The sequence below is a fragment of the Pagrus pagrus genome (genome assembly GCF_965226575.1).
Source record: "Pagrus pagrus genome assembly, chromosome: 9".
NCBI lineage: Eukaryota > Metazoa > Chordata > Actinopteri > Spariformes > Sparidae > Pagrus > Pagrus pagrus.
The window spans coordinates 25,483,911-25,509,042 of record NC_140193.1 but is presented as its reverse complement, the minus strand read 5'-3'; the positions used below and the strand labels follow the sequence as shown (position 1 = coordinate 25,509,042).

General features: G+C 41.8%; 1 protein-coding gene across 6 annotated transcripts in view; it reads left to right on the top strand.

Annotated features, from left to right (window-relative positions):
• Nucleotides 1-25,132, top strand: part of sema5ba (sema domain, seven thrombospondin repeats (type 1 and type 1-like), transmembrane domain (TM) and short cytoplasmic domain, (semaphorin) 5Ba) — a 188,035-nt gene that overhangs the window by 70,148 nt on the left and 92,755 nt on the right. For all 6 annotated transcript variants that reach the window (XM_084361449.1, XM_084361451.1, XM_084361450.1 and 3 more), the window contains exons 3-5: nucleotides 2,252-2,482; nucleotides 19,021-19,120; nucleotides 19,620-19,665. In XM_084361449.1, coding sequence (XP_084217575.1) covers nucleotides 2,299-2,482; nucleotides 19,021-19,120; nucleotides 19,620-19,665 — 330 coding nt within the window. In that variant the 5' untranslated portion in view covers nucleotides 2,252-2,298. The remainder of the gene's footprint in view (nucleotides 1-2,251; nucleotides 2,483-19,020; nucleotides 19,121-19,619; nucleotides 19,666-25,132) is intronic.

Below are 25,132 nucleotides of genomic sequence, written 5' to 3'. Positions count from 1 at the left end.
TCCATATTTTTGTCTTTTTTGACCCTCTACAGTCAGTGATTTGGAAGATATTAAACAACAACAGCTGCTCTAGTCTCACTTCATAGCGTAGACAGAGAAACTGAGCTTGACTTTTAATTGTCCTCTGATCTCAGAGATCCCACTTCAATGTGATCTTGCCAAGGTTTGGTTACAGGTAACAGAACCTAAATGCAGACAACCAGCAAATGTCAGAGGGCTAACAGGCAGTTTACTTGGTTGTTGGCTGGATTACAGGTGGAGAGGGGAGCCAACATCAGTCATCGACTCCTAGGTTAAGATACTGGAATGGATCAAGATAGCACTGATCCAGAGACGGTTCATATTTTCCAAAGAACCAAACAGCTAAATGGTGAACAACTGCTGGCAGGTAGCCGACTGGTCAGGTCATATGTAGAAGCAGGATTAACCAAGGGGACCTGAAGATATGCAGTGCTGGAGGTCTTCCAGGAATACCACTTAGAATCACTAGATCCAGAAACACATACACACTTGGACTGGGCAAACTCAGAGACATGAGCGGGAGATGTCAAGTCTTGACTTAATGGCTCACTCCAACATTAATGCCTGCAAAAAACAAACAACTCTTTGAAAATCAGCCATCTGTTGTGTAAAAGCTGCTGGCTCGAGTGGCCTTTGTCTCCTGCAGAGGAGGATTATGCTTTTTTCCGTTGTTAGGACATTTCAATCTGTGTGGCGAGATTAGAAAAATGTAAAAAAGTATGTGAATGGTTGAAACTTTTCTGGCACTGAAACATCATTTTCAGATGTATCCGTTACATACGCCTTATAAAATTAAAATGGGCCTATTTTTGGTGAGATCAGAATGATAAACACCAGGCACCAACATGTTCAAGGACAAAACAAGAAGCCTTTGTATGATACAGCGAGTCAGATACCTGTAACCTGATACATCCATCAGGTATCCTGACTGGACTTGATTTGATGGAAGTATTTCATGGTCTCACCTGCACCTGCAACAACACACCAGCGCAGACCTTTACACTTGTACCTGCAGAGCTTTTTTTCAGTGAGCTCTGAGACTTGAGACACATCCAGCAGGAGCAGAGTACATTGAATACTTCCACCTGTTTCATCAACAGTATGTTTACTGGCAGAGGCTGGGGCCCTGTTGACTCCACTGTTTGCAATGACAAACATGGGCACTCTGTGCATTTGCCTAATTGGTTACCAGCTGTAGTGAGAGGGATAATTGATTGCAGGGCAATATGGTTGATTTGCAACTCAACCAAGCTAATAATTTGTTATTGATTGAAGCATTAGCAAGGAAAACACTACAGAGAGATGTAACCCAGCCAAAGAGCTGCAGAAAGTTGATGCTCTCGGTTTTTAATCTACTTAAATGATATTACACCTCGCTAAGCTAACATCGTAAGGAGCGCAGGGCGGCAGATGATGAACTGCTGGTTTCAGCTCGGCACCGTAGACTCATATGTTATGACTGGAGGAGATTGCGTTTACTCAGGAAGCATGAGAGTCGGTATGTGTGTTTTGTGTAGGACCTGTGTATGTGTGTGTGTGTGTCTGCTGGCTGGGTCTACTTAAATATTTGAATATGAAGGTCAGAGAATGACATGGACATTATTCATGTGTTGGTATGTATCCCACGTGCAGTGAAAAATATCTTTGCGTCTGCAGGAATCAAAGTAAATAGTTCTTTGAGGAGTTTTTTTTCCAGCACACATTTTAAGTGAACTCATTTCTGCTTCACTGGCTTGTGGAAACTTCTGCCTCATTGAGCAGTCCACTACGGCATTCAATTTTCTCATTTTAATCAGCCATTAAATTAACTCCCAAAGTTTAATTGCACATCTTAAATAATTATTTGGAGGTCAGAGGTTAGGTATTTCTATGAGATGGCTCATTGCTGAAGCCTCAGAGTTTTCTCGGCTGTCTTTCCACACGGTGTCCTTCACACTCTCCCTCTCGGTGTTTTACTTTATTCTGCTTTATATCTCGTCTTTCCGGCCACCCTCTAGTTACCTAACATCCTTGCTTTCATCCCACGGTTATGTACTTTTTCCAAAATTTTACACCTTTGCATTATTTTTCATTCTCTTTCTGTTCCTCTGTGTTGGATTCGAGCCCCCAGGAATTGAAAGTTGGAGAGAAGAAATGATTTTGATGTGACTCAGAGAATCCTTCCTCCCTTTTGAAGCCAGGTGTAAAAATGTTGCATGGCGGTGCTGAAATCCTCTCTTCTCTCCTGCAGCTGTATCCCAGAGGCCCACCTTGGCAGTTAGAGGAGAGGTCATCACCATGACAGCGTCCTCGCAGGACTCCACGCCCCCGTCTGTGGCCGGCCTCCTCCTGCTCCTGCTTCTCCTCCCAGCTGCCGTCACGCAGAACTCTGCTGTTCCAACGACCCCGACCGCGTCGTTGTTCGACCCGCTGACCCAACCAGAGTGCACGAAGAAAGAACATCCAAAGGTTTCCATCCAAGGTCAGACATCATCGATAACCACATGTTTTATATAAACATCTGATAATACTATAACCTACATTTACATGGACGGGAGAATCTGTGAGAATGCAGGTTCTGGTTACGTAAAACGTTTGCTTTCAGACAGATTTCTTTCTTATTTTCTACACTGTTGAACCACAGGTGGCCTGTTTTAAGATTTAAGATTTATAACCCTAAAAAAAGAGCATTGGATAGAGAGCCAAGTGAGAGAACAGGCTCTTCCCTGCAGCACAAATGTGCCTACATTTTATAAAATAGTCTGTTCAGCTGTTGATGTTGATCAAACTAGACTAAAAGAAGCTGCTATTCTCTATTTTAGTGTCAATTTCAGTTGTAGTCAGACGTTTATTGTTTTTGGAAACAGGGACACGCTAATTTTGTCTTTCATCCTGTTGTACTGCTGCCATTGCAGTGCTTTGTCTGCTATGTACATGCACTCTCACTCTCAAAGTCCTGTTAGAAATCTAGTGAAGTGTACACCTGAGAAATCAGGCTTCTCCACGCCATAAGGACTCTCAGAGATCACAGTGACATCATTGGAAAGAAGCCAGATGGGATCAGAAACACAATCAACCTCTCTGATTGTAAATTTTGACTGTATAAACATTTGGACAAAGCTCCCAGGTCTTAAACCTGCATTCTTTTTATCGACCAGCAGGGGACAACACCACAGGTTTCAAACTATGACTACATATAAGCTTATGAGAAAATGAGCCAAATTCTCACTTGATTTTTTAGCTCAGTCCTAATGAGTTTTTGGTCTCAATCACTAGTTTCAAGTCCTTTTCAACACAGCATGATGTTCATTTTATAAATAAACGTGCCATTTAAAGTGAAATAGACGTAAATCAGGGTATGCTTGATGGCGTGGCTACCTTGTGATTGACAAGTCGCTACCACTATGTGTCCTTGGGCTCTCAGTCAGACTTCACCATCTCATCCAAATATGGTCACTTTTAGCTCCAAAAGCCAAGATGGTGACAGCCATAATGTCAAACCTGAGACATCAGAACGGTAGCCCACAAACTGATGTGTGGCATCGTGGCGGGTCAAACTTCTTTGGAACAGAAACTGTAAAATGAATACCCAAACTTTCCATTGTTAACATCACTCAATTTATAGATATACTTCCTGCTTCAACTTTCACCTACTGTACTTGATGTAGTTGTGCACACGCAGTTTTCTTATGAGTGGGCTTTCTTTCACGTTTATATCCAAATTAAGTGGTTTAGCTAATAGATTTGGTTGCTGCTGCGTTCCTACATCTCAGCAGTTACATTGGTGAACTAAATGTCATCCTAACTGATGAAGTGATGGCAAAAACTTTGAGAATAAGAACTAAGTTTCATTAAACCAGAAGTATCTTTAATGTTGATGTTCTCTATGACCTTAGGTCAAGGAAACAAAAATCTTTCCAACGGTCCAAAAAAAAAAAAAATCAATAGTAAATGTCAGGTTGTGGTGTCAGGGCGAGGGCTTATTTCTAGACCCGGTGAACCAACAACAATCATACAAGGAGGAATAAATTCTCTATTTATAGTATATTGATTAAAAAATTATCTAATGAAGCCAGTAAAGGTCACCTTTTTTCATTGGTCAGTGGTCTTACACAGTGCTTACACACAAACCCTGAAGCAGAAAGCATTTCTGTGGGTTGCAACATGGTTCTGTGAAACTTAAGTTCAGGATATTTCAAAATAAGCCACAGGATGCAGTGAACATCACAGTGAGACTGGGATCTACCTGAAACCTTGATTGCTGTTGTGGTTTAATCTCTCTCTCATCACCTCTTAACACAGCAAATGAAATGCTTTGTGCCTGCTTTATGTGTTTTGAATGAGGTTCAATGCAGCAAATGATTGCTATTATGTATCTTAAGGGAGACAGTTATCTTTATACATGCCTGACAGACTTTAATATCATTGGCTGTTACGCTCTGTACCCATACTTATGTTGTTTATGTGCAGGAACATATACATGCCACTTTCTTCACAGCCACAAAATTAAATGTTTTCATAAACACGTCCCTGCACCAGCTGCAATAAAACCTTACAGATTGGCATTCAGGCAGGTCAGCAAGCCGCTATAAAAGAACAACAGAAAGCAAGAGGGGACAAGATAGAAATGATTGTGTAGCATAATGGCGCTCACTATCGAGCCCGTTCATCTGTACAGTGGGCCAAGAAACAAGGTCTTCCTCGCGGCGTGAAATGGAAGAGAACAGTTTGGGGTACAGAATCACAGATAGATGTGGCAGGATGAAAGGTAAACACGCACAAAATTGCTGTGTTTATTTTTGAATAGGGTTGTTTGTGTTCCCTCTGCCGAGCGCGGTGACTAAGATTGCAGAACCAAAAAATCGCTGGTGGGGATCGAGGGCAGAAACAGAAAAATTGAAGAGGTGGCCAGAAGGGTTTCTTGTGATTAGAAATATACTCTGCCCCCTCCAGACCATATTGCAGACATTTCCTCAAGTCTTTGGTGTTTCTTTTTTGTGCACAGCAGAATTGTTCCCTTCCAAGTCTCCCCCTGTGCTCGAGGGCCAGCTCACCCATGTTGTCAGTCTGAACTCTGGCTAATGGAACTGAAGATGGACATAAAGAGCTTGATGCCATTTGGTCCCAGTTTTCTGTGCAATAGCAGTTTTAAGTTTGAAAACTGGAGCCTCTTTCTATTGGATTTTCAATCCATTGAACTAGTGAAATGGCTATTTTCATTCCCCACAAAGCTGAGCTGAGGTCACCTATATATGCTGAGTCATTGCCTCTGTCCTGCTTCACCCACCAGGCCTCCAGATGTCCAGATTAGCCCGAGCCATGCCGGTGCTTCACTTCAAAGGCGTGCCACTTGAGAATGGCTCTCCTGGCAGGGAGCTGCAGGGCTGCTGGTCTGTCAAAGCAGGCAGAGCGGGGCATTATGTGGAAGCAGCCGTATAGAAAAGGCCTGCACAATGAAAGTGTCAGCGAGAACCTGAGATTAGCCTCCGTGATTGATGAGCGTTTTATAGCAGCTTGTTGAAGCGATACCTCAGTTACCTGGAGGAGACCAGGGAGCCGGCTAAGACGATTTCACTTTGAGGATGCAGGGGTGTAAACCATCTATACATGCTTTAAGTGTATGTGCCTGTAATGACAAGTCATTGTTTGTGTTTGTATGTTGTGTGAGATGCGGTGAGATTTAATCCTGTGTGTGTCTGAGCATGGTGAAGGGATCAGTCATCCTCATGCCCCAGAGTCGGTCTCTCCACTGGACCTCTACCTGCTGTAAAGCCCTGCCCCATCCTGCATTTAAGCATTTCCACTTTGGCTCCATGGACACTTTGTTGATAATTTACACCGACAACTTTATTGATGCATCTATCAGTTGTGCGGCAAATGTTTAAGGTCTGTGGACAGACGATTAATCCTGAGTCTCTTCTAGATTAGATGAACTTCCTTAAAGTAAAACTTTAGGTCCAACTTTTCAGACTGTTCTATCCGCCATGATGAAGAGTCAGTCTGTAAACCATGATGGATGCTTACAACTGACACTCTGGGTAATAACTTTACGCTTCGCCTTCATTTTCTCTTTATACAACTTTATTCAAACTGCTCTGACTGATTATTTGCCACGAGGGGGCAGAGGAAACAATATGTGAACACAATATTTACATATTGGCACCTTTTATGTTGGCATGTTAGCAGTCAGTTGCTTATTTACACATACTGCAGACACGGGGTAACATTATCGTTTATTTACACATACTGCAGACATGATAATTTGTTTAGAGTCGTGATTCTGTCCACTTGATGAATGTGCAACACACCCAGACATGGCGGTTGCAGCATACCAGCGATAAGCGTACAGGACCTTTATCGTATGGCTGCAGTTTGGTCTGGTATAGGCAACAAAACTGCTTTTTTAGGACCAGCTTAAAGAGAAGATGTTACTTGTGTAACTTAACTTCAGTTACATACGTACGTTACACAGGTAACTTCAGATATGTTATTACACAAAGTAAGTTATGCCACAAAGTTAAATTAGCTCACTGTTGACTTTAGGTTTCACACGGGACACAAACACCAGTCTCCTGGGTGAAAGTCCTGTTTGAACCATCAGTCAATCCTTACCACATCGTCCTGCTTTGTGAATTCCTTCTTTGCTGCCGCAATGATAACTACAGCCACTAGAGGTCACCACCTGACAATAATCATAAACACGGGTTAATAAGTTGCTTTCACAGTCGACCTATATGTTTGTTTTTCTGATTAGGAATGTTAGTCTAATATTCACTTCACAATTTAGCGCTCCTCTATGTTCACCTGTTAGTTTCTGTCTGCTGTTTGGTGCCGAGCAGGTAGTGTACAGTGGATTTTTAGAGGTTTTAGACTGAAAACAGCTGCCTGCTGCAGAGAGCTGTGAGAGTGAACTAAAACAGTTTGGCCAGACAGTTACACAATGAGCTGAAACTCACTGTTAAGCTCTGTAAAGGTGACTGGATAATTGTCTGACCCCTTTTACATTGTCACATTGTTTTTACATTTTTACACTGTTATTATAAAGATTGATTGCTGCTTTGGTAATACAGAATGCATTTGTATAACTCTTTTTGTAGAAGCAGAAGCTGAAACAAGACAGTAACAATGTCACAGTCAAAAGTAAAAGCAGATAAACGACAAATTCAATAATTGTACAATTTGTAATAAACTGTACAATTTAGTTCAGGATACATGAAGTGAAACTGATATTGAACAAAACATGAAAATTGAGTTTTATAGAAATACTACCCAAACCAACCCCACCGAGGCTACTCTGTTGTTGTATTCACACACAGAACTGTAGGTTCATACGTTTAAGGAAGGATTTCACAAGTCCAATAATAAGACAAGTTATTGGTTTGAAAATAATCTAAAAGCACACACGTGATTTTTCACCCATTACACCACATCAGTCACAACACAATCACAAGACTAGAGAGACACTGTCTGGAGCTGTGACAGGATGTAAAGACTGTAGCTGACAGTGTTGTTTCATCAGAGGAAGATGCAGAAGACAGTTCAGACAAACATCCACCACACGGAGCATCGCACCGCTCCATCAGCATTACGTTGGACTCGACTGCATCGTGTCTTTCCAATCTGCTGGAACAAACCACAAAAACTCCAGACTGTATGTTGTATGTCTGCTGCTGTGGAGGACGTGCCCGTGTTTTATGTCAGCCACACCAGAGATGCAGTGCTGGAATACAGCATTGGAATCACGTAACCTCCACCCACAGGCACACACTGTTCGGGCTGCCAGCTCATGATTCAGATGGATGATACTGGCTCTCAGCATCAGACCACAGGTCTGATAAGAGCATGGCATGAGGGTAAAGTGTGGAACGCTCTGAATCTAGATATGGAGTCTGTATTGGGAATTTATGGAGTCAGTTGTGCATTATGTTATGAGGTCCAAATAACTGGTTTTGGATAGTGTGCCTAAGAGAAAATAGATAAAGTCTGCACCTTTATCACACCTAGTGCAGCAATATCCATCACAGCAACAAGATGTTCCACAAGAGAGTTTTTGTATGAAAGTAATGGTTGATAATAAGACCTTTGGCTCGGGCTCCACTATCTCCTTCACAGAGAAGATGAGGAGTTATTAGACGGACTAAATGGCTTCACAGGCTGGGTCATCTCTGCTCGAATCGCTCTGAAGAGAGACAAAGGAGGATACAAACAACAAGTGTCCATGCTCATTTCCTGTACAATTCCTTGCTGATCCTGTCTCTTCCATTTGCTTTTTAAACCGCCTTTCATGCTCTGGCTGCTGTACTACCCTCAACCTATCTTATCGCCCTCCTCTGTCATTCATTCTCCTTCTTCTCTCTCCATGTTCCTCCTCTCATATTCCCTTTCTTGTCTTCCTCCGTCACCACCACCATTTCTCCCCTTCCATCACTCCTTTTCTCTCTCAGCCTGCTCTTGATACGCTCTGTAATAGTCACAAAAATGTATTGCACACTTTGTTCAAGTCCTTCTATCTCTCTCATCGTTTGGGTAATGGTGCTGTCGTTTAGCCATTGTGTCGCTGTCTGAAGGGCTCTTGAGCAGTGCAAGAGCGATGCCCCTGAAAGACATAACTGTTCACTTATAGGAGAAAGTATTCGCTATGAATTTCTGATCTTCTTTCTCATTTTACATTCGTGTCTTTCTTTGCCACCTGTCTCTGTTTCCTCATTCATGATTAGAGAGGCGGCCTTAATTGGAGTAGTGCTATCAGAGATGCGGTGTGTTTGCAGCCATCAATCAGGCAGCTGAAAAGAGCTGAGGTAAGAATGCTGCTGGGGCCAGCCTCTCACCCACTGATGGTATGTCAGGATATCTGATGCAGGCCCGAGAGATAGCAAAGAGAGTCAGAGAATAGAAAACATTTAAAGGCTTTATTGCCACTTTAACTGAAAAGCAGATAGGCAGCAGGGAAAATGCTTTTCTGTGTCCGTGCTGTCCCTTTCAGACATGTGCCTCATTGTGTAAATTCATTGGTGATTACACACACCGTCCTCATCTTTGAATAACACCCTGAGCTATTTTTCCACAAAAATCAAGGGCGCAAATGTACTAGGGCGGACCTGGTAGCATTTCTATAATGCTTCTAAAATGGCTACAGTCTGACTTAAACGTAAAGGCTGCAGGAGCACAAGGTTGCATAGTGTTATTAACCCTCTCTCACATTCTGTTCATATACTGATAAAACAGCACCGCTGACTCTCTCCAGTCATAGTGTCTTCAGCATTGTCTCCGCTGTCCAGACAGGATGAATCACGTTCATTTGACTGCTGAGTAGCAAAGTGAAACCCGTGCACAAACAGCAGGGTTCTGCTGGTATAAAGCAAGTCTTACCCTGCCTCCGAAACACTGTTATACATTTATCTAAGTCACCTCTCTCATGCACAAAGAAAATCTGATTAAGAACATGTTTACTGTCAAAGGAATAGAATCATGTTTTGGACTAAAGAGTCTTGGTCAGAGGCTGCTCCTCTTTCCTGGGTTTTTTGTTATCATTTTTTTGTGAGTGTATCTGCCAAGGAGTGAGCCATACGCTATGATCCCGGCACCATCCTCAGCGGCACAGTCAAGAAACTGCAACGGACTGCTGCTGGTCCGGTTAAGTCTTGAGTTGTGTCTTCTAGCCAGTCCGTCTGGCAGTGCTCTCTTTTGCCTCTAATGGTGTTTGGAAACAAACAGCAGGTGTAGTCCCTCCTCCACCTCCTTCACTGTTGACTCCAGATGGCATCACTCTGTGGCCAATGAGTCATTTATTCATAAGACCCCAATAATCATCAAAGTCTCACTAAACATTCAACTTTCCTTCATACTAACTTCTTAGAATGTGATTATTCTGGTAAAACACACAATGTGAGCAAGTTAGATAAGACTACCAACTATTCAACTGTCAGTTTCCACTAAATAGGAAACAGAATTCTTTATATTACTTAATAAATGATGATGAGAAAGATTAGAGGAAACAAGTCTAATAACTTTATGATGATTAATAGGCAGCGTAATCTTTATTCCATGAGCTGACATTTCTGCATCAGTGTGCCCTCTTCTACAGGCTTTGTAGGTTCAGTTCCCCTCATTATTGTCATTAATTAGGCCACAGATGTAATCAGTCAGTCTCATATGTCACTGATACAGCTTGTTGGACAATCATTGTTGATATTATTATTCTTCCTCAGGAGTGCCACTGCTCTTCCTTCAAATATGGTGACAAATGAAGCACCATCACAACGGCTGTTTGAATAAAGCTACAGATACCTCTGTTTGACTGCCAAAAGTTATCACAAAACGACAGATACAGAATCGTTCTACCTTCGGCTCTCTGTCACACTCACTTTCTAAGATTATTGCCCACATGTCTGTCAGTTTTATAACACAGCTACGGTGGATTGTCAGTCGCTCCGGCTGTTCCTTCACCGTTGGTTTTGTGAGAAGCAGACCGACGTCTTTACCGGTTGCTGACTGCAAAGCTATTAGCCTCCTGGCCCCAGCACCGTTTCTCCTGTGGCTGCTTAGTCCCCAGTCTCTCCTGGCTCTTTCTCAGCGCTGCCCGCAACCTGCGGACCCCTATATCTGAGTTCAGTGAAGTGGGAGGAGGGAAAGGGGAGGATGGAGCAGTGGAGGGATGAAAGGATGGAGGGATAGAGAGAGAGTTGTGCTCCACTGAGGCACGGCAACCCATCTCAAACTATCACCCGCTGAAAGTCAGCCACAGTGAAAACCTGAAGTCAGGATAGGAGAGATAGTGAGGAACGGGACAGGGGTGGAGACTGGAGTGCGAGGAAGGGCGAAGAGCGATATGAAGAAGACCAAACAAAACATATTTGAAGGGATTTTGGAGAGATGAGGCTGAGGTGTGAAAGGATCTGGCACTCGAGGGAAAGTTTTGCTCCTTCAGTGCTGAACAATAGAAAATGTGAGGAAATGTGGCATTTGTGGTGCTGCTGTAGCTTCATTTTTATGATAGTAAATGGATATTGTATGTAAATTTATACTGCAGGGTAGATTCAGTCCTGTGGCATTATTTAGCCACAACTGTTATTTCCACATTTCTCTTGGTTGGAGGAGCTGAATTTATTCACAATGCAATCACATTTTAGCTAATTGACACTGGAGGTGATCCTTCATTCACAGAGTTATTTGCCAGATGGCAGATAGCAGCGAGTCTTCGTGTGACCCATTTCGAATCGTTAACAATATTGGATCAACCACCTTGCCCTGAAGATAACCATTTTTAATATTACCTCATTTCAGCCAGTCTTATTCCCATTAGCAAGACATTGTGTTCCTGTGTACCCCCCTGAAGGATGACGATGATTGACAGCTACCTTTAGTACAATATGTGTCATTCATAGCTCATTAAACAGTGCAGCGCCTGAGGGGAGAAATCAACTAGATGCCTGATTATAATGGTAATGATCAAACAATATGATATTGTGCAGAAAGTTATTAAGTGAACGTTTTCTGTTGAGAATCTAAAAAGCCAAAGAAAAAGACCAGTTTGCTGAAATACACAAATTGGTTTTAAAGGTCATCTTAGTTTTACATGTTAGCATATTACATTTTGCTAATTAGCACAGAGGTACAGCTCAGGCAAAGGAAGCAAATATTATTAGTTATGCAGTTATGAAATCATAAAGGATTACTAGGTAAAACAATTCATCTTGAGGGGAATAAGAATGTGTGCCAGCTTTATGGCAGTGCATCCAATAGTTTTTACTCAAAACCACAAATGTCAACCTCATGATAGCACGAGGAAATCAGCAAAGTCATGAAGATTCTTCCTATTGGGACCAGGAATGTCTCCAAAATTTCAATTGTCATTGTCTCATCCTCAGAGCCTTGCTGTTAAAATGTCTGTACCAGTGCGTTGTTGCTTGGCTGGCTCTACCACAGTTTCACACAAGTATTTGTTAAGTTCAAATTTGTACCCTCAACTGTCAGATTCTACTTTTTCCCTTTATTATGAATCAAAAGACCAACATCTAGTCTCAAGAGGATTTATTATGAGTCTATTATGGAACATATGTGAAACATTTCAGTTCAAAAATCAAATTTGAGTTTGCAGCATGCCCTTACTGGCTGAAACCGTCCTCCCAGCTCAGAGATGGACAAACTTTGATGGGCGGGCTGGCAGACGAGCCCAGTGGCTCATATTTGGAGGGATTAGATGAAGCTAAGATTGGATCTTTATCAAATCGCCTTTCCTCTGAGCTCCAACTTGAGGGAATCTTACATTCCATCAGGTTTAAAGCGATAAACGGATCAGATTGTCCTGGTGCTGTGTGGTTTTCTGTGTGTGTGTGTGTGTGTGTGTGTGTTTGTTTGTTTGTTTGTGCAGACACCGGGCTTTTTTTCTTGGATCCACAGTATGTTGTGCTTTCATTCCCTCAGCTCCATAATATGTTGGCATTTTCCAGCTTTGACTGCTCTCCATCCAGACTAGCTCTAATAGCGACTCAGATCAGTCGGGGTGCCACTTCACTCTGCCCACATGCTGGTTGTGTGGGAAGGAGCCGAATGTTTAAAAACTGTTAGATGGAAGGAGATAGAAAGGTTATGATTTATGTCTGTGTGAGACGAATGTCCCAGCCACTGTCCTCATCCGTCTCCTCATCCCTCTGGCAGCCACGGGCTAATGCATTAATCCGTCTGCCCGCCGATTGCAGAAGGGAAAGAAACGCAATAATCGTTCATCAAGTCCAGCTTGGGGCCCGTGAGTCAACCATGAGGGAGGGGGCACTCATATCCGTCCTGCTTTATTGTCCCTTCTTTGCCCCACCACCCGGCCAGACAGTTATGAGGGGAACGCGTGAGCGGCGCATATAAAACCACTTGTAAGCAGGAGGATAAATGTCAGTGAGTGAAAGACCCCTCACTGTCAGGATGGCCTTTCTAAGAGAGTAAACAAGCTCAGGGTTCCCCAGCTCTCCTGCACTCCTCTGAATCACATTCAGACATGCCTCGCTTTTTTTTTTTTTTTCCTATTTTTTTTTTTTTACAAGCTTTTGAAGAGATATTCATGATGTGGGGAAATGTTTATATGGGCATAATGCTTCTCAGTTCGGATTTAAGTGATTTATGCTCCACATTAAACCCTCTGAAGTGAACGCTAACAGCTCCTGTTTTAACTGTTAGCTGCATAATGCTTCTGTGGGAATAATTCTCTTGTTATCTATCTCTCCACTGCACTTTCTTATTTTATGGTTCATGTCATATGCTCTGTTTTAATGGTCTTATTTTATGGGCAGAATAAGTCACATTAACAGTCTGTCATTTGTCTAAATGGCATCATTTTCTATTTCTGGATATTCTCCAGAATATACGCAGTATGTAAGGTGGGGGGCGGGGCTTGGGTTTCATTTGACAGCAGCTGTATTTTACCCCGACACTGGACTGAGATCAGCCTCAGGTTGCCGTCTACCTTTTATGAGCAGAAGTCCTCCCTGTCTCTGTTTTATGTATTTGCCACAACATTCCTCCGGTTGTATAATCTGTCCACGTTTGTCTGCTTTAACCTCTAACTTCTCCCTTCTTTGGTAACGTGGGGTGACTTTGGAAGAAAGGGAGAAAAACACAGGAAAAGACACACACACTGTTAATAAACCAGCTCACTGCTGTTTTCAGATTGGATAATAGCACTTCAAGATGTGTTCTTTACATAATTAGTCTTCTTGTAACCACTCAGAAAGAAACCCAGGTGTTACATCCCAATTCAACTATCACAACAATCAAACATTTGCCTGCACATAATTCAGTACACAACTCTAGTATAATAGCTAATATTTGCATATTCCAGCATGTTTCCTACTCAGCAGCTCTGCTGACCTTAAAGACAGAAAGTACAATGAAGTGTTTGCCACAGTATCTAGTGGTAAGCAAGATCCTCCTCTCCAACAGTCATATATGCTGTCTGAGTGAAAATCATATATATTGTTTTTGGTGTGAAACGCGTGCAGTCATAGAGAGAGGCGGGATGTCATGATGGTTATAATATGGTGATAACGGAGCAGTCTCTCCTGGACGGCAGTCATGGTGTTGCACTCGTTTACATGACAAATGTTGGAAGTAGCTCTGTGGGGATTAAAGAGACAGTTTTAGTTAAAACCCTGCCTTCTTTCTCACCTCCACACACCTGGTCAATCAATGCATGACGTGGGAGTGAAAAATTCCAGAGTAAAAAGATTTGTCAGACTGATCCCATCCATCAGACAGTACAGTGACCTGTGCTGTCTTTGAACCACATTGATGCCTTTCTTTAGTTTGCCGTTTCTAAATTGCTTTAAACACTGGTGTATTTTTGAAAGTGCCGTGATGCTCTGTATCTGTAAAAACAAGCCCTCTGTAATCAGGCTCTCTGATTGGCCGCACATAGCAACCAGGGCATCAATTTGAAAGAGGAGAAAATCTGCACTTTCTTCTCTTCTTTTTGTTCTGGTTCGTTGCAATCAATAAATGATTTGTAAAAATGATTCTGCCAGCAGTCACCACTTGAGACGGCTGCAGTCTAACATTATGAAAAACTTTGTAATGTTTGGCTGTTCCAGTGGTGCTGTGACCATGAAATATGTGACAGTATTTGTGATATTTCATACAAATGTTGCCCTCAAGCAACACAAGTGAACCTGTACGAACTCAACACAGGGACACAAAAAGAAGAGAAATGTGTACTGTAACTGGAAAGATCTGATCCGTGAGTAGTTTTATGTACAGAACTACAGAACAGCTATGTGTTCAACATTAAAACCATTTAGTGTCTGCGTGCGATTACATTGTTTACTGTTTTTTCCAGGTGTCATACACCAAAAGGACAACACTGCAAACATAAGAAAGAGCAATAACATGATAATATACTGAGAGTGAAAGAAGTTATATTGCTTACAATGCTTACAATATCCATCCATCCATGAAACCATTTATCCTTTTCAGGGTCAGCTGGGAGGGCTGGAGCCGACCCCAGCTGACATTGGGCGACGGTGGAGTAGCCAGTTCATCACAGGGCTGACATATAGGGATAAACAACCATTCATGCTCACAGTCACAGACAATTTAGAGTAACCGATAAACCTAACTCTGTTGCACGTCTTTGGATTATGGGAGGAAGCTGGAGTAGCCAGAGAGACGCAGAGAACATGCGGACTCTGCACAGAAAGGCACTGCCCCACCCAGTTCTTCTTGTTGTGGGGCAACAGTGCTAACCCCTGTGCCGCCGTGCTGCCCTGCTCACAATGTTTTGCTGACTAATTATCCAAGAAGAATCTGTGAAGAGAATGGCCATGACATATGCGATTTCAGGCGTAATGTGTGGATGGAGGTTATTTCTAAAATGGTGCTAAAATGATTGTTTTTCTAAAACCCTGTTTACAAAAATACCCATGTCTGTGTGTACAGGGCCTCTGGCACATCTGAGCACTGTATCTTTAACACATCAAACTTAAAGCGCCCTCCTGTGTTGTGGGTCGGCATTTAACAAAAACGGAGCAAAATGAAACACCTTGTAAATTGAAGCCTGCATTCTTTCGACATTGCCAACAAATTAGCGGCAGTCTGCAGGTAATTGAAAGAAGAGCTTACTGTATAGTAGACAGTGGAACAAAAAAGTGCATTTCATTTTTGACTTCACATCACACACTTTCTGTTCACTGGAATTGAGTGGGTAATAAGTCACGTACACTCTGTTCGCACATACTGCAGCTGTGTGATCTCGTTGGATTCCTCTAGTCAACTTGAGGTCTGTTTACATAAGACCATGAGGCTGAAGATGGCCCACACTCCCCTCTGCTCCTCCAGCTCCGGCCTCTGCAGCCATTAATCAGAGAGTGACGTACAGATGGTCCCGTTCGCCTCCTCGCACTGGCCTTGTGTGGTTTCTACACCCACCCTGCATGTCAACGATGGTCAACCCATAGATGAATGCTCCAATGTGAGAAATGGAGACAATGTATGTGCATATATGTAATATAAATATTTATAGAGAGAGTGAGAGATGACCTCAAGCTGAATTTGCGTGCTGTTAGAATTTAACTGGGTTTACCAGTGATTTGTTATGTGTGCTGAGATCATCAGTGATACTGCGTGTATACAGATTTCTTACAGTCTAATATTAATTTTTTTAAAGGTTACATTACTTCTGTGACTGTAGTGCCCTCTTCGTGTTTTCTCGTTCTGTTCTCAGTGAGGCTGGAGCTCCTGCTGATGTAATTAAGCTTGTGTCGTTTTGTTGCTGCAGGCGGCGCATGTCATGACTTTCTCTTACTACATTAAGCACATATGTTACAGTTCTATTGCAGGCTGAACACGGTGTTGATATTGCAAACATTATTAAAAATGTAATTATTTCCTGTAAATAGAGATCAATGCCTGTTTTTGTGGTTTGCGTATATTTAGCAACTGCCATCAATCACATATATAAAATGGTGCAGTTGCCTTTTGCTAAATTCCTCCAGGGTCCTTCGGTCTTGTTAGTTTTGGAGAAAACCAGCTCACAATAAAGGCAAGGACACACTGAAGGACTGTGGAGCTGAATATGATTTGGGAGTGATGACTCACTGGACCAAGTTGGACTGTGAATATTGCAGTCTGGGTCAGTTGGTTTTGACAGTAGTGTGTGATATGTAAATCTCATTTTTCAAAGTTCACTCACCCCTAGTTCCCTCTAAAGGCCCTGAGAGATCTCCATCCAGGATCTCACCCAGACTTTTCCCTCCTTTTTTTGGCCTTTTCACTGCAGATTTCACTGCATATAAACAGTGCAAACAGCCGGTCGCTGTCCATGTTTGTTTTGGTACAAGAACATGCGACAGTTGGCGTTCTTACAGGATTTGGGGGGTCGTCTACCACCAGGACTCCAGCCCTTACTGGCCAGGTGTTTAGTGCGTTATTAAGTGTGAAAAAATAGCCAGAGAAATGCTGTATTTACTCCTGTTTTGGTAACATTTCACAAGTTTTTAAAGATTGTGTCTTCATTAGGAACCAGCATGTGTGACTGCCACAGACTGGGTAGAGACGTCAGAACGTATCAACAAACAGACAGATGCATAGTTTGGGATGGGACAAAAATATAGATGAACAGAGGCCTTACCTCCAAAATTAGAATTAGGATTGTATTGCAATTGTATTAATTATTCATCGATTTCATTATTCAAATGCAGACTTATTCAGCTCAGCTCATACTATAAAACCTTGAGTCAAGTTCAATCCAACAGCAGCTCAGTTAAAAACATCTGGAAACACAGATTGTGGCAGGTAATTCTCATCTCACTGAAGTCCTCCATCAAAACTGGCACCCTTAATTACAGTATGTGTGTGTGTCTGTGTGTGTGTCGTATCGTATCGTATCTGTATCTTAAATCAAGAGCACCGCGCTGCGTGAACTGTAGCTGCAGCCTTCTGTGTTTTTATCACTCATATCTCTACTTATGTTTGCAGATGACAGAGCCATATGGTCTCCATCAATACTAAAAGCAGTCCCTTTGCATGGTGGAGAGTTGTTCCCCTGTTCGTTGTTCCTTTTTCCAACACTTTGATGTAGTCTGGCACCCACAGCCTCGAGCTTACACGGGCTACTTTAATGTTAAAAGAAAATGAAGGTTTAAGGTTTTAAATGTTTGATGACTGCTTTCCTAATGAATAGAGTTATCAGCGTGGGGCACTGTATCAAAGCTCCCATGCTGCGCTCCTTTTTCAGGTTCATACTTTTATTTTGGGTGTCTACTAGGAAGTGTTTACATGCTTTAATGTTCAAAATAAACATTATTTTTCTCATTCTGTTGTTTGCTGCAGCCTCTGTCTGAACTAGCTCCTGTCTCCTTAAGGCCCACTTCCCTAAAAGTCTGCTCAGTCGTCTGCTCTGATTGGTCAGCTCCCACAGGCCTGAGCAGGCACCGCCCACAGTTTTTCCACATCAGCTCTGTCCATGTTTTTGTAACCATGACCGTGCTAGGGGCGTGGCTGAGGGTGGTGACTGTATAGTTGTGTCATCACAGTCTTAAGAAAGTGCTGTGTACGTTTCTCATTGGACTGAGCGTTTTGATACTTTCACAGTATTTGCGAAGCATCTAGCTCTGCTTTATAATCAGACACGGAAATCTCACTTTCTACAATCTGAGACCTTTAATGTACAAACATGCAGGTATTGGAATCATCATTTACAGCGATCTCTCTCTTCTTTCTCAGAGCTTTGTGGGAATAGCTGAAAGCTATTTAACACAGCTTTTCAAACTGGTAAAGGGAATCCGAATCCCAGCTAACTGCTGTGATACTGTGTACAGCATGGGAAATATGGTAAATCCTTTTATGCTGCGAACCTCCTGCGTTTAATCCGGTTAGAGGTCCACACTTTGGGTCACACAAAGATTGAAGAAAAAATGCTTTTTTCCCGCAGTTTTCGACGTGACAATAAAAGCCCCGCCAGGCGGCCTCTGTGCTCCGCAGCTTTGAAATTTTGATTTGTAAAAGCTAGCTTCAAACAGTGCCGAGGTTTCGGCCTCGTACACCACGCCGAGCGGTGTTTGTCCCAGTGTCAGGTTGTATCAGTATTGTTGCGCCTGATGTGGCCCCGACAGCTTTGTCCTTCTCTGCAGGAGGAACCATTGCAGCGCTGGAAGCTTTCCCTGCACTGCTCACTGCACATTTTACCACTACAGCTGCAATCTGCAAAATATTTTTTAATGGATCAACTTTTTACTCTGGAATTTGAAATTGGTGATAGCTTCAGTTAGCTTGTAACAGTCCAGAATATATTACATTTACAATGATATATAGAAGAGGCATTTCTGCTTAATAAATGATTAAACAACTGATCATCACAATCTTTGATTCATCTGGTTAATCAACTAATCGTTTCAGCAGTTGGCCACATGAAGACATGTCTACTCTTGTGCATGGTGTTTGTGTGCATCAGTAAACTGGCTTTTGGCTTTAAACCTTCACAAGTTGTGACACGATGTATCCTGTGCTAACCTCTTCTCTCTCTTTATCTCTCTCTCTCAGCACTCAGTCCCTGGATCTCCACTTTTTCCCACCCCGGTGTGAGAGACTACTCCCAGCTCACCCTTGACCTGACTAGGAATGAGCTTATTGTGGGTGCCAGGTAAGAAACTGTAAATCCACTCAGCTCTTCACCCCACAGAGCACATTACTGAGAATGTGATACCCTCTCACTTACACAGTGCGGTTTTTCGGATAATGATGCTGCTTAAGTGCTCTGCTGAGGCCTCGTTGGACCAAGTCAAGCTTTGGATTTGGCAGAGGGGATAAATTCGGAAGAAATATGTCATGCTAGATTCGTGTGTGTGTGTGTGTGTGAGTGTATCTTCGTGGGCTGACATAGTTCAACTTTAGCCTGGTTTGACCCTGTTGCAAAACAAATGCACTCAGACATACATAAAACTAAAAACAAAGAGCTAAGGCTGACGGACAGTTACAGTGTGGCCTTTAATCAGCTAAGCGTTAAGTTGACAGCGGCTGGAAGCGGCTAGAATGTCTCTCCTCTGATACCTAATGCATTATTAAACAATTTTTCTCTGGATAATGGCTCGTCATATTATGCACACACTCACATAATTCCTTTTCCTCTCTCCTCAATCCAGGAACTACCTGTTCAGACTGGACCTCAGTAACATGTCGCTGATACAGGTAGGCACGCTCATGTCTCTATTTCTCTTCTGTTCCTCTGCAGAGGATGAATATTTTCTGGTGGTTTTAGCGTCATTGTTGGTTGGGAATATGTCACTTTTTTCCTGTGAAACCGGGGTTTATGGACCTGGGTTTAAAAGCAGTTTTTTTTTACCATTTGTCAGATTATATCACAGTTTTCCTTTGAAAAAAGTTTTTAAAAACCAGCAGTTCCTCTTAAGCATACAGGTGAATATGTGTTTAGGCTCAGGGTATGAGCTCAGGTTCAGGTTGGTTCTGAATATAGTCCATAAGAGACTGGTCAGTTCCAGCTTGTGTCTGTCTCTAATGTCTAATGAGCCACAGATCTCATTCATTCATTACAAGTTAACATCCTGCTGACTTGTGGTGGGCGTAAACAGAATTTGATGAGATGCTCTGGGAGCCGTTCATCACAAAACTATAACAGATAGAGTTACGAGAGCCTGAACCCTCTAAACACAGCTGTATAATACGGCTTTGATGAACTATTAAACACAACATATTTTCTGACTCTACAAAGACTGATTTTTGTTAATGACACTAACTTCAGGAGCAACAACACAGCAGGCGAGCAGTCTGTCCTTCTGTTGACTTTTACTTTCATCCAGTTCCCAAAATCTGTGAAGATGTTTATTTGGATTTGCATCAATCATCACCCCAGAGATAGCAGCCACCTAAATGAGTTGGATTTTTTTCATCAAGATCCGTCCATTTTTCCCTAGGAAATTCAAAAGGTTGAAAAAATGACCTATTTCACAATGTTAAATAAGGTTTAAGAAAAATATACCAGAATCAGTCCCTTTAACTGGGTCCTCACAGACAGTTAATGGAGTCTATTCTGGGCCGAGACCATCGTCCATCCAAGTTTGTGTTTAACTGTAAAAATATACACATACAAAATGTGTCAGTTGCATCAGTGTGAAATTGAAATGTCTGAGCACTGATTGTATTGACATTTCTGACATGGCTGGCGGTAATGTGACACCTCTTTCCTCTGATTTTCTGTCAGTATGGCTGAAGTCTCTGTAGGTAACGCTTTATGTCCGGTGAGCCACGGCAACTATCGACTATCTGACTACAGACTTATTCTTGTATTTATTCCAAACGGCTGTTAACTAAAAATGTAAGAAACATTCCCAGATCAGGGAAATGGCTGAGCCCCTGTTGTGCTCTAAAAGTTAATGATAGGGATTTTTATTGACATGACTGTTTAAATGACCTTCTGCAGGAGAGCGCAGACTGAGGTAGAAATCTGCAGAAATACTTTTGTGTTATCCTCCATGATGCAGAGGGTATAATTACATTTGAGGGTTGTGTTATGCATATATACAGTGTCATTACTGTGTGCCTGTGTCTTGTGGGTGTAATGTGTGTGTTTTGAGAGGCCTGTGGTGATGTGAGTATTGTGCTATGAAGTAACGTGGGTGTAGCTGCGAGTGTTAGCTCTGAGGCACAGGGTTGCCATACGGTTGCATCAGTCATCACAAATGACAGGCCCCCGACTCTCTGTGGGACTGTGTATCTAAACTAGTGTGACTGTCACTGAGTCTTTATATAACCCAGAGTACACTGAACAGTTTCCACGCTTCAAATGACTGCAGGATATCTTTGTTTCAGTTTGCTAATGTTTTCCTCTGCTGCTCAGCTAATTTAATTAAGCTTAATGTCATTTCTGTTAACTCTATAAGTATGTAAGGAGTGTAAAGCTGAATAACACACCATGGACTCCTTCAATCAAAACAGCAGCGATACATCTCTGGTCACTGAGAAAATCCACTGTTGCTGATCAAGGACCAGAGTGGTGGTTTAGCATGTTCTAGTCCATTAACTGCATGTCTTGTGTGCTTTTAAGATCGTTTTTAAGATTTTTCCAAAGCCCATGTTTTGAGACTGATTTTCCACTTTCCATTAGCACATTGGTTTCAAGATAGGAGGCGTGCTGTTATCCATTACTGTGAACATTTAGTGTGCTTTCTTTTTTGACATTTTTTGAAGCTCTGACATTTGAGATTTAAGAATTGGCTGCTGAAAACACTCTGAGTCATTGGATAGTAAAAACTGCGTGGATAATGTGAATTTGTTAATTCTTGCATGCAAAACATTTTATACTTCTATGGTGTCTTTTCTTCCACAAAGAGATGTTGTTTTGTAGCAGTTCTAACCTGCATCATCACATGACAACAACACTAAAATAAATAAATAAAAAACTAGATTAGGACAGAACTTTCATTGTGATGGTTTATGGTGATAGTGTACTGAAATTAAGGTAGAGAGGTGGGAAGTCAATCTAAAATGTAAAGTATGCATTCACAAATGATTGGGAGACATATTGACAAAGGTACCATGGACACTGGGGATGCTGGGGACATTTCCCCATCACTTTTTAAAAGCATAATTAGTTAACAGTTTTTGGTGCAAGCCATTTCTTAAGCATATATTTAACTAGCAAATGAGGTTAAATGAGTTTTGATGTGCCATCATCGGCTCTGATCTCTTACAGTCCCCTTATCACACTGCCTACAGTAAATCACATATGTTGAATACATTTCATTTTTGATCCGAGCCCCTCTGTGTCCACCATTTTTCAACACAAAGTGCCGTCCTTGCATATAGAACCAATCACAATGTTTGTTTACAATAACTCCCTTTTTCTCAGGCTGTTATTTGTATACGTCTCATTCATCAAAAATGTCTCATGCTTTCATATCTCATTAATGTCAACACTTCAGCAACATCTAAGCTATCTGTCAGGCCACAGACCTTGAATTTACCCCAAACTAGCAGTTATTAATCCGAGATGTTGCTGTTGGATACATAGATAGATCAACGATGTTAGCAAAGCAACACAGTACATAAAATTTGTACAGGACAAAGTCAGATAGGTCCAACCATCATGTTTAATCTTTAAAAATTACAGTTACAGCTGAAAATGACAAAAGAAATAAACAAGTTATCTGATTTCACATGTCTGCACAAAGTAAACCAACCTTGTCACAGCTCTGCATTACTGGTCACCTGCTGACTTCTGCCTGCCCAGTCAACCAGCCATTCCCACCTCATCAAGCCAACTCCACTCACCTGTGTCCTGGCCCGACTCAGCCTGCCGTATCCGCCAGGCTGCCACAGACTTTGTGAAGAGACTCTGCTGGATTATTGACCTGTCCTGTGTGCTTATTACCTGCCTTGCCCAGTACCTGCTGAGTTTTGGCATTAAACGTCATTAACAGCTCTTCCTGGTATCCTGTGTGCTGCAATAGAGTCCAAACACAACCTGTTAGTGCAGCGTCAGGGTGACTTGGTCAGTAAAGTATCCATGATTTGTAGTCAATGGGTTGAAACATGTTAAACCACCAGAACCGTCTTTACACTTGCTACATTCTCAGCTTTGTTTTAAAGCTTTTATTTAGATTTTTTAAGATACAGTGTACACATAAACATCAACAAAACAAAGACCCACCTTTTTAACTAAACATAAATGACTACAGCGTCAACACACATTTCAACCACACATTGAACAGATAAGCTCAGCTCAACCTCAACGTGTCATAACTGGTCAACATGAATGAAATGTGTTAAATATTAATTAAAATAAACATCATAAATAACTCAAACCATTCTTCTCTAATTTGTGCCACCATCTTGTTTCTTTCACCGACTAAAAATCCACCAGGTACAACACAATCCATTAGATTATAGCCCCTCAATTCATTTTACTCCATGTGGCATTAGTCTTGTTGTCAAACGCAGGAGAAAATGGTTTCAAAAATTCTTGAGGCAAGTTTTATTATAAAGACCTTGTTTTTATGTACTTCAGCTTTGTTTGATGGCAAAATAATACAATGACTTTCTCTGTTCAGATCACCAACATCAGTCTTTTGCGCTCAGGCTTGTGTAACCCTTTTTCAATGTTTCTGAATAATTTTTTCTTAAAGTAACGAAGAGTAACTTAAATGAATTTGCAGCATCAGTTACATTATTATTTCAACAACAGCGACACGCATTATTTTTTCCTCAACAATTCCCCAGCGGATGAAGGCACATCAGCAGACTCGTCTTTGCCTGACAAAGTCCCCTTTCAGAGCCGCCACGACTGAATGACATGATGTGTACAGCTGCCACCCGTGTGTCACTGTCGATATCAATGCGCCTTTTGTCTGCGTGTCCTAGTTGTCTAGTTCTGGTGGAAAGAAGTTGACTTATGAGGCTTTTAGTTTGTTTTCACCCCGGTCGTGTTGTTCTCTGCTGCTCTGTGAAGCTGATGTCTTTGTCCTGAAAAAACACATCTGCCATCTTAACTCCACGAAGACATGAAGGAAGCATACACACATACAGTGTGCGTACACACAAATAGTCACACACATGCACTCAAACATAGTACCTCGTTTCTCCCTCTCGAACACACCCACACACACATCTTCAGCTTATTGTGAGCTATAGGGCTAAATGAGGTAGATCCTTCTTCACTCTGGCCGATGCGGAGGTGTCATCCATGATGCCAAGGCTGAAATCAATGAGAACATTATACAAACTGCCCAGTGAAGCAGAGAGGAGGGTCTGTACCCCCATGCTCATTTGCCAGTAAAGGAAAGCTGTCCAAAGAGACGGAGGAGGGCGGCATCTTAAAATACTCCCTTTCTTTTGTTGTATAACCGAGTGGAAAACAAACCCAAATCTCCCACTTGCCAGTCCATGCCTCTGCTTCCACATCAAAGGCTCATTTCTCCGAGGCATTTAGTTTAGATTCCTCAACCGCTGATACGTTGCTTAAATATATAAACCACCTGTCAGAGGCTGACGCTGTTTTCACACTGGCTTTGTTTGTTTCAGTCTAAACTTGTGTTCAATTGGCAGTCTTCACTTACATCACCAGGAAATGATGTCAGCAGCCATGTCCATGTAGATGTGGATGCAAGAACTGCATTAAACCGTGTGTATACAACCCCAAAACTTGCAAGAACGATCCAAGTGCATCAACCTCGTCAAATACACTGTATTCAAGTGTGACATTAAACAATAAGAGATAGAGAAAGTTTTTTTGTTCTGTCTGAAGAGATGAGTTTTCAGTGTGAAGCAGATGAAGTGTAAAGCAGCGAACAGCAGTAACAGGGAAGGAGTAGCAATTATGAATCAACTGACTAAATCATTTTTTCAGTTCAGTGCAAAGATAAATATTTACTATGTTGTTTTTTATGGTAATGTATTCATTTTTCAACTGCAAAAAAATGTACTGAACTACTGAAACATGACAACAAAAAAAAGTAAACAACAACAAAATAAGTCATAAAAACATAAGAATACAAGTCAAGTTAATCATTTTAAATAGCACACTGGGTACTGCTTTAATCATCTATGATGTACAAATAAAATTATACAGACCTTAATACGGTAGCTCAGTTACAGTTATTGTACCATAATTGTTGTTGGGACTTTGTTGGCCTTCAGTCAG